This window comes from Caloenas nicobarica, chromosome 2 (genome assembly GCF_036013445.1).
Source record: "Caloenas nicobarica isolate bCalNic1 chromosome 2, bCalNic1.hap1, whole genome shotgun sequence".
NCBI lineage: Eukaryota > Metazoa > Chordata > Aves > Columbiformes > Columbidae > Caloenas > Caloenas nicobarica.
This window is the reverse complement of record NC_088246.1, coordinates 38,048,313-38,058,932: the sequence shown is the minus strand read 5'-3', so window position 1 is coordinate 38,058,932 and position 10,620 is coordinate 38,048,313. Positions and strand designations below refer to the sequence as shown.

At 45.0% G+C, this 10,620-nt stretch overlaps 1 protein-coding gene across 1 annotated transcript in view; it reads left to right on the top strand.

Moving 5' to 3' along the window:
- Positions 1–1,997: 1,997 nt before the first annotated feature.
- Positions 1,998–10,620, top strand: part of ANKRD28 (ankyrin repeat domain 28) — a 130,873-nt gene continuing 122,250 nt past the window's right edge. The window contains exon 1 of the mRNA XM_065630158.1: positions 1,998–2,207. Coding sequence (XP_065486230.1) covers positions 2,181–2,207 — 27 coding nt within the window. The 5' untranslated portion in view covers positions 1,998–2,180. The remainder of the gene's footprint in view (positions 2,208–10,620) is intronic.

The window sequence follows — 10,620 nt, the reverse complement described above, 5'->3', positions numbered from 1 at the left end:
TGGGGACAGACAAAGCCAATGTTTCCTGATGTCATTTTCTCCTTCACTGACTGCATTGATAAAGTTATCTCTGATTTCCACAACCATCAGTCTCTTTAGCACGTTGTTATCCCAGTCCTCAAATACTGTGTAGTGTCAAAATCTACCTGCTTCATTTTTGCATAAAATACGCTTTCATTCACAAACAATAATACCATAGGTAGAATGCACAAGTACTAAAATAGGGGGCTATTTGTAATTAACTAAAACATTTACCTACCATAATCAGCATTTCTGGACATTCCTAGATGTCAGCAAGAACTGATTTAGAAAGTGTGACAATGTTTTTTTTCTTTGGCTGGTAAAATAGGATTGCAACCTTAACTGGTCAAAATGAAATAACACAAGCACACCCCACCAGGCTACTCGTATTCAAAGACAATGAGAGACATGCCCTAGCTAGTACCTATAGAAAACCCTTCTGTTCTCATGTTGCCAGTTGTCAGGAGAACATATTCATGTGCCAGGCTCCTACTGGAATCAACAACCAGTGCATGAGTGGGGCAAAAACAAACAAACAAGTGTTCACACAGAATACACTTTATTAAACTTCCTTTCTTAAGGTAATACTAAAGTCTAAGTAGATTTAACTATATGTGGAGTGTTAAGAGGTCACAGTCTATTTTGAAGCTACAGGGAAGTCAAGAAACTTGAAACATTCGTATCAGCGTTGTCTGTAGCAGTATGCAATTCCTAAAAAACCCAGTCTCTTCAGTCAGTTATTTTTTTGGCAGGGAAATCAAATTTCAGGAGAAAATAACCCTCCCAAAATATAGTTATCATGCTGGCCTGGCTGACTACAGCTTTATTTTATGGAAGAGCAACTTCATCTAATTTCAGTGTTCTGCGTGCTGCTTTTTGTTCCTTTCACAGGATTTTTAAAGGGCTAACTCTGAAGATGTCCTTCGTGTTTGATGGACAGAGGCTTACCACCAAGCCTGTAAATTACTTCTCAAAATACAATATGAGAATCACGCAGGTGACATCTCTACTGATCCTCTGCCAGAAAAAGGTGATCATTTAATACATAGTGAAATAATCTCTTTTTAGGATTGACTGTCACCTGTATTCTACTTGCATATGGCCGCCCCATCTCACCATTTGATAACTCGTCAAGGTGTCTCTTCGTGCCTTTATTCTGTCTGTTCACGCTGACCAGGATGTCAGTTCTATGGCTGCCCCTCCTGCTGTCCCCTGTACCAACACGCCCTCGAAACCCGGGTGTGCGCTGGGCCCCCCTGCAGCAGACCCCAGGGGAGCACAGGCAGCTCCACACCGACACCAGCGCCGAGCCTGGATGCCCCCGGGGTGCGACGCGTTCCCCCGGTAGCAGAGCTGCCGGCAGAGGAGACCGCGGTTCCGTGACACGTTTCTCACACCAACAGGCGGGAGCGCGGCAACGCTTTCTCTCCCCAGCAGCCAAGGGGCTCAGCCAGCTCTGGGGCAGCGGGTGACTGCACCCCGCAGGGAGGCGGGCGGGCGCCGGACCCTTCCCCGGGAGGATCAGGGCGCTGCCTGTGGCCGAGGGGCGCCGGGGCACCCCCGCCTCGGGCCGAGCCCCGCTGTACCGATAACTCCCATCCGGAGCTTTTATCGCCAGGTCGCCAAGGCCGAGCCTGGGGAAACCACAGCGACTCCTCAGAACACCGCTGCTCACTCGGCTCAGCCCGGCCGCACTGCCCTCCGCCTCCCTGTCGCCACCTCACGTTATCCACCCCGCCAGCCCGCCTCACCGGCCGCGCCAATCAGCGCCGCCCTTACTCCGCCCCGCCTCTTGCGGACCAATCAGCACCGCCCTTGGTGGCGCGGGCCGCGGGCGGCGGCGCGGGCGGGCGCCTTTGATGCCGGCGGGCGGTTAATTCCGGAAGCTCCTCGGGAGCGCGACGGGAGCGGCGGGGCGGGGCTGGAGGGGCGTGGCCTTCTCCTCCTCCCCGCCCCTCCGGTCCCGCCCCTGGCGGGCCCGCCGCGCGCCGCCGTCCGCGAGCTCGGCGCGAGGCCCCGGCGCGGGGTGGCGCCGGCGGCGGGAGAGGAGGGGGGGGCGTGGCCGGCGCGCAGGCGGCGGGGGGGGCGGGGCGGCGAGCGGAGCCGAGTGGAGTCGTTGGTGGCCGGAGGCGGCGGCCGGTCGGTGCGGCGGCCTCGCCATGGTGTTCCTCAAACTCCGCGAGCAGGTGGGTGCGCGGGGGCGGCCGCCGCCTCCCGCCTCTCCCCTCCCTTCTCCTCCCGGTGCCGCCGGGCGCGGCGGCTGCGCGCTCTTCCCGCCTCCTCCTCGCCGCGCTGTGGCTGTGCGTGCATGTATGTATGTGTGTGTGTGTGTGTGTGTGTGTGACAGGCGGCGGGCAGGGGGAGGCAGCATGGCTGCTGCCGCGGCCCGGCGGGGTCGGGGTTGGGTGGCGGCCGCCCGGCGGCGGGAGGCGCCATGTGCTCCCGGTGCGGGCACCGGTGCCCCCTCGGTGGCCCCGCTGGGCGGGCGGGGGCCGCCGCCCCGCGCAGGTATCGGGCCTAACAGGTGGCCCGGGAGCCCGCCCGCCCCCTGCTCTGCCCTTCCCTTGGCTCCCCGCCGCGGTGGCGGACTGGCCCCGGGGCTGAGGGAGGGACGGCGCCCTGCCCGGGGTCCCTGCCGTGCCTCCCGCCTCGGGAGCGGAGGAGACACCCGGGGGTGTGATGGGGGCTCTGCGGGCTCCCCCGCGCCTGTGTGTTGGGAAGGGGAAGGTCTCTGAGCGGCGCTGAGGGACCTTGCGCCGGAGAGACTGAGTGCCCGGGCTGAGGGGCTCGGTCCGGGGCCAGCCGGCTCGGGAGCCGCGGCGGAAGGCGGCGTGCCCGGGAGCGGGAGCTGCTCTCCGCCCGGAGCCGGACCCGGGCCGGGGCGGTGCTGCCCGAGAGCTGCCCGCCCGTCCCCTCCCACACCACTTTTCGCGTTCTGGCCTTTAAAACCTTTTGTTCGGCTGCTGTGTGTTTCTCCTCCGTGGTCATGACAAACCTTCCCCGAGTCCGACCTCCCCTTCTGAAAACAAGGTGGTTTTTCGTGCCTTCAGTGGCTTGTTGCTTTCATCACATCACACCCTTCTTTGTTTGCGAGACTCTTCGGTTTCCATCCCAGCTTATGAAAAAATACTTGTCTTGGCTGCTCTGTCCCTTTCTGGTGTCTCTCAGGTCCTACCTATTGTCTCCTGTGCGGTGTGAAGATACAAAGGTGGGAGGGTCTGCTCTGCCAGTTTGCCGCGTGTGAAAAGATGCTTGCTAGAAAATGAATTTTCTCGTGTTTTCATGCGTGTTAGACTAAATTACCTGTAAAAACTCATACACCTTGCTGATGCTCTCCTTGATACTCTTGCTTAAGATAACTGACTGTAAAGCATGGAGACCCCCTCCCCCCTCCAAAAAAAAACCACACAGAAAAATACACCTAGAAACTTGGCAGTGGTTAGGCAACTGGTATCCTGTGTCTGTTTACTACACTGATTGGTATCAGCTCCTGGTTAGCTGCTAGTCCTTTCATCAGCCTGCATATACCTCTGTCTTCTTACACTTAGGTTGTATGGTTGCTTGGGATTTTGTTCTAAAAAATGTTTAGCAATATAGGGTTGGGATCTTTATGTTCTGCTGTATTGTGTGTAAACTTAGTGAAGTCTCATAATTTTTGAGAACTTCATGTATGAGTGAGCAATGATTGTGGGCCTGAAATAAAGGTAGTGTCTTTGAGTTAGGTTTCTTTTTAGGCTTCATTACTCTTCTTCTGTGGGAGGCTCTCCACAGGAATGAACACTTGTTCATCTCTCCTATTAAGTAAGACCTTCTGTTAAAAACCAAGAAGTAAAACTCTTCTGCAAGTAATAATTGTCAAATAACTAGCAAAAACCACACCATTAATATTTTAACATGAAAGTATTGCATTTCAGAACTTTTATTGCGAGAAGGATCCTTCCATTAACTGATGCTGGGATGAAATACTGGACTATGTGGGACCACTGGTCTGACAGAGTAATGCATGGGAGGCTTTCAGCTTCTATTGTAATGCAAGTTTTAATCCAGAAGTATGAAATGGATTTTTTGATAGTATGGATCTATGAAGGTGCACTGATGCACTGGGAATTGAAATATTCTTTCACTTAAAAAGGGGGTGGTAGGGTCAGGGAAAGGAGGCAGAGGAGGAAGAGAGGGAGGGGAGTGCTGATTTTGAAGAGGCTTTTGTGGAGGGAGTGATTTTTTAGCAACAGCTGTATTTCTGCTGGCTATCAGTTGCTTGATAACTTGTTACAAACTCAATTTTGTTAAAATTGCTTTCTTTAAGAGTGCCCAAAATCATGAGGAATCATATTAACATTAAGTATCTCTGTTTTGCTAATTACAGAGAATTCTTCCAGGTCAGCGTTCTTGTGCAGTACGCTGCAAGATGTCTTGACTTCAGAACTAGATGCTGTGCTAAGATTATAACACCACCTGGTCATTATTTTAAAAAAACCAAAACAAAACAGCAAACTAAAACCAAAACAAAACAACCCCCCAGAAAGTCCACAAAACAAAAAAACACAAACAAAACAACCCCCAAAAACCCCCCAAAAAGGCAAAAACCCACAAAAAAAACCCCAAACCAAACCATGGTACTATATGAAAGTTTGTATTCAATATTTCATAAAACATATTCCCTGTTTGTTTGAATCATATACTTTGTTTCCTTTAGAATAAAGTAAAGTGTCAGGTGTGTTTGGAGTCCCTATGGTGAGTCTCTCTCTTCAGTGGTGGCTGTTTCATGGGCGAGTGTAAAGGCTGCTCTGTTTGTACTGTTCAGCTAGTATGAAGAGGGAAATGATTTACTAATTTACTTCTACAACAGACAGATTAATAACTTTCTGGAACAAAAATTCTCCTAAAGTATTACGTTCCTGTAATTATCAAAATTATTTTTTCTCCAAAATCAACATAAACCTGTTGATTTTGTTCTTTGATAATGTATTTAAATGTCAGAATTGTGCTGAGGAGAGGCAGAATTAGGGCATACAAGCAGCCTGATATTTTCTTACACTTGATTTAGTTTAGTTTTTGAAGTTACTGCACACTAGTGTAAAAGCAGCACTTCAGAACTTACAGTGAAGTGAGAAATTCTGCTCTGAGACTCTTAATTGAGCTCAGAGGTTGAAATCCTAGTTCCGCTTGCAGTTGATTTAATTTACTTAGTACACTGATAAACAAAACTTTGATCCTACAGATGCTTAATGTGCCTGTGAAGCTCAAATATTTGGTTGTCTTTGGAGGCTGGTTTGATACGTGTAATTTTCAGAATAAAGGTTTTCCATGCCCTGAGAAGAGCAGGTGTTTCATTGGGTTCAGCAAGCAGCCAGGAGGTACCTTCAATAGGAATTTGTGTTAGCACTACTTGCACTTTATTGCTGTGCAATCCTACGAGGTAGGGATATCTTTCAAAGTTTTGAAATAATTCAGAGTGTACATTGCACTTTCAGAACTGACTTGTGTTTACTTTCAAAGTATATTAGGTATCAAAAACCCCCATAAGCTGTATTTGCAAAGTAGCATTTGAAGCTAAACTGAACTATATTGAGCAAAGTTGATACCTGTAGTGCTCAATAGGAAGCTTTAACTCTGGGGTAGAAAGAGCAATCAATCATTCAGGTGTCAAGTTAGGAGCTGTGGATTGTTCTGGGTGCTCTTGTTTTGTTGTACAGCATTGGACTGACATTTAAAAACAAAGGAAGCAAATCCGAAAATTCTATCACTGGAGGTGAAGCCATTCAAAGCAGAGATGAAAAATACAGTAAGTGTACCTTCCGATGAAGGTATTTTGCTCTTCGTTTTGTTTGCCTGCATACTGTCTTCATAGACTGGTGCTTGTACACCAGGTTCTTCTAGATAAAAAGCTGCTTTAACTAGCAAAATACCAAGTAAGAGGGAGACTATAAAGGTTTATTTCTTCCTGAAACACCATGATATTCTCCTGTAAGCAACTGCTTTGAAAGCAAAGTTTGGGTCAAGGTTCACTGATGTTTTATCAGACCTTTTTTGAGGAGTGTGAGGTGGGGAAAGAAAAAGGAGTAACTTGTGTGTCTTCTGGTATTTTTTTTGCTATCCAGTCATCATTTTTAGGTATATTAGCTGTTTCCCAGAACAGGTAAATTCTTGCTTGAGAGAGCTGTGGGTTAGTCTGTCTTGCACATAAAGGGTAATTGACAACCCAGTTTTTCTTAGTGGATAGGGGAAATTTGGATTGCCTGACAGCCGAGGGATTTGTTGCTTTTCTGTTGCAAGCCTTACTTGCATAGGGGCAGGTTGTCTTTCAGGCTAGCATAAGCCTTCATTTCAGTAGAGTTTTGTTGAAATGCATGAAGCTCTGATGAAAATTGGCAGATTTTTGTTCTTTGATTTTGCAGCTATATAACTGCAAAGCTCATTGGATGCGGTGTTATTATAGTTGGTATAGCTTTATTATTTTCTTTCAGTACATCATAGGTTTAATTATGAATTTCTTGTTTTCTCTGAATCTTCATTATGTAATAGGAAGAAATCTTAGGGCTCGTAATAATGGACATTTGACAGGAATTCGTATGGGATTTTCCTGTATGACTACTAGACTGTGCTTGAGGCAATGCGTTTATTCCCAGAAGTCAGATGTGAGTGGAAAGGATCAGGGTATGAACAACTGTATGATATTAGAGTGACCACTTATCTTCAAAGTCCTTGAACATTGAGAGCACTGACTTCTTTATTGCCCATTTATATCTTTCTCTTAGCTTAGATGGATCTTGTTCAATTGGCAGTTAAACAAATGTTTGCAGTGTCATAGTGAACACCCCGAATGCCTCTATGGTTGCTATTTTCATTACTGCCAGTGTTAGACTTCATTCTTTTAGAATTCATGCCAAGAATAAATGTCCCAACTAGTTCCTTGTGACACTAAGAGGAGGAATGGTCTCCTGTGGTGATGAAAGGAGCTGCTGCTGTTCAATGAGGGAGGGATATGGTGGGAGTGGAATGATGTGGTATTGCTCTACAAATTCTCTTCAGACACAGACTAATGAGATGTGTTTAATTTTTTTCTGTTAGAAGTTACTTTAATGTTACTGTTCTCTAAAAAAAATACTTTTGGGAATCTTGTTTCGAAGTTGAGAAGCACTCTGTGCACTCTAATCTCCATCACACATGCTTCCTAAAATTTGCACCTAATCTGTTTTAACTGTATACAAAGTAACTAAATTAGGAAGTTGTAATAGTTATCAAGATAGCTTCAGTATTACTGTTAATTCTCGTGTTCCTAGGCTAAGAACTCATATGTACTGAAAAGATAAGTTTCTTTAATTGATGGAAAACTTCGAGTAACTTGAACTCCATTTATCTTGTTATACACAGTAATTACTAGACCTTCCTTTAGAATGTGTTGAGAGAACCTGGTTCTACCACGTGTTTGCTTTGGAAGATCAGATTCCCTGATGATAACTTGGGTACTTCTGACTTGTGAACAAACAGTTCTTCTTAGTGAAGAAAACAAACTTTTTTTCTTTTTTTTTTAAGGAAGGAGCGGGGGGGAAAGGTGGGGGAGAAACAAAGCAAGCCTTGATTCTGCAGTCAGATCCTTACAGCAGATCCTGTTAACTCAGCGCTGTTCTGTGAGGGCATAAAGGTCTATTCATGCAGATAGCATTGAAGGTTTGTGACCATTACTTGGAGGCAAATATCAGGGGGAAAAAAGCTGAGGCAAATGTGCACATGCCTATGAAGAAGTGGCTTCCTTAGCATCCACAAAAAAGTCAGTTCCTGTAGGAAACTGGTAACTGTTGAGACTCTGAACTAGCAACTGCTGTCTGATGTGGATTGTTATTCTGTCCTTGTTTCCATTCACTGAAATGGGTTGTGGAATAGGATGACTGAAATTAAATATCTTTGGTATGATACACTTCATATCTTCCACTTTATCTTTTAGCAGCTAGTTTGTTTCTTAGTTGCTATACCTTTTATTTTTCCAGTCAGCTGGGCCTTCCTGAGGTCAAACTAATATTTGATCATTTGCTTTCTTGCTCCTGCCAACTTTTTGTTCTTACCTCTATGCCTATTTCTGGAAGTTGAGTGGGAGACTCGTTGCCTTAGTTACAGTGACTAACCGTTTCAAAGTTATTTATAATGTGTCTGTTTAAATAACCTGTATCATAATACGAATCGCAAAACATTTCACATCAATAAAAAAAATGAGCAAAGCAGTCCATGTCTGAGTCCTGAGAGCGCGCTTACAGTACCGATTCTCAGAGGTTTTGTTTTGCTTCATTGGTGGGGGTGGAGGACAAGTTCTAATCTGGTGTTTGAAGATGAATCTGAAATAAGGTGTCTTGGTGTTATCCTTCGTGCAGATGAAGACAGAATCTTAATATTAACCTCTGAAGTATCAGGGAGTGTTATTCTTCCTCGCCTTCATAATGATGCAAGTACTCTCGCCAAGGGGTGGGATTATACCAGTTTAACCATGTTGATTCAGTTGTGGTTGCTCAGGTGTTGATGAATTATACAGCACTCACCCATTTCAGCACAAAAACTAGAGCTAATGCAAGAGTGGTGGGACTGAGTAGTTGGGAGGGAAAGGAGGATATGACTTGTAGGCAGCTGGGTGGGTGCAGAGGGTTGAAAAGGAAGCACCAGCCATGATACACAAATGAGCAAGGGGCAAAACAGTTGGTCTGTAGCATCCTTGTAGATTGAGGAACTACTCCTTAGCTGAAGCACCTAATGGCTTCTCTCCTATAATAATGAGGTGCGCTTTGTTGTGAATTGAATATAATCTTAGATTTTCATTTATTATTTCTACACTAATATGTGTATGTGAATTAAGTGAACAATACCATGTAAAGAAGGTTGTTGTTTACATGGCTAAAGCCTACCTGTTCAGGGCAGCCTTATCACTTAGATATTTTTCCCACTAAACTGCTGAAACTATATTTGAATTTGAAAGATGTAAAAGAAGGGTCTGCCTATTCTAAAACTGGAGTTTGGAGTAAAACAGGAAAAAGCCAAACCACTTTGCTTAAGCTTATGTTGTTAAACTTCAGAACTGTGTTTACAGAGATGGGGGAACTTTCCTGCCCCAGAGTAGGAATGAATGCCTCCGAATAGTAAACTGTGTCATGTTAGGAAGACTTTGTGAATGTTCAGGTTTGTATGTAACTGCCTGTTCATGTGAGCCAATCCATTTCTGACTCTGTCCTGAACTGTTGTGAAGCCATCCTAAATGTTTGATATTTCCATACTTTCAAGAAATAAACTGTCAAGTAATGGCCTTCCTAATTCCAGGTGATGGGAATTTGGTTCTAAGTTATTCTTGGTCAGTCTGCAATCATACTTGAGGTTCACTCGCACTTTGCACTGAAATCCTGTACTTCAGTTCCATCCAGTGCCAAAAAGAAAGCATGGGTACATCTAGATTCTTTTTGACTTCGGCAAAAAGAAGATAGAACGGTACCTTAATAAAGAAGAGGGAATGCAAGCAAGGATTCTTGTCATCATGAAAAAATGAGAATGAAATTGTGGTAGTTAAAGCATTGAAGCCAAAATGAGCCTTTTTAGAGCTTACAGAATTTCTAGCTATCATGAAGAATTCAGTGTTTTGTTTCAAGATTTTGCTGTTTATCCTCTACATTTTGATATCATGAAGAATTCAGTGTTCTGTTTCAAAATTTTGCTGTTTATCCTTTATGTTTTGGTAGCTCCATCTATACTGGTACGTCTAACAGGGAGGAAGTTGAACCTTCCATTTAGGAACCTGGTCATCTCACAGCAGGCAGCACAAGACACCAAGCATCTGTCTATCTAGCTCATAGCTGAAGGACCTACTTGAATTATAGATAGCTGAACTGGGTGGGGAAAAACACTTTCAGGAAGTTCTGTAGTTATTTATATACTAACATAATCTGAAACTAATGCATAATGTCATTTAAATTCATTGCTGCAGACTCAGTTTTATATAATGTTAGGGGTAACTGGTATTTTTTTTCCTTCCCTGTCCCATCACTAGACCATCAGCATCTTCTGTCCATGGCTCATGTTAGTGGGCAGGCAGTCTATGCAAAGTCTCTTTTCATCCTGAGCACTCGATGTCTCTTTCCTGCCTCTGATCTCTGTGTGGTGTCTGCTGCTTATTCTCTACCTCTGCTAACACTTCATTCTCTCACCAGCATCACCTCACAAAGTGTTGTTTATAGGTTAAAATGAAGGAAAAGCACACGTAAAATACATAGGTGAAGAAAACCAAAATGCTAATGTTATGTTTCTGGTTACGTGATTACTCATTGTTTTGAACTGGAGAAATGTCCCGAGTCATGGTACAGGGAGACTTCAGAAATAGCACAGTAATGAAATTCCCTACCCCTCGCTTCCGTTCCTTTGTAACTGCAGGGTTCTGTTTGGTTATTGCTGTGTTTGCTAGAACATGAGGATCAATAGAAAGAGGTCTTATGCTAATATTGTGTTGCCGTGCAGCCTCTTTGCCAAAGTAGAACCCTGTATTAGTACTGCCTGGTAGCTTTTATTTCCTTTGCTCCTCAGTTCCAGAAGCCATGTTTTGTTTTATAGCTCTGCTGTTATCTGTTGCTT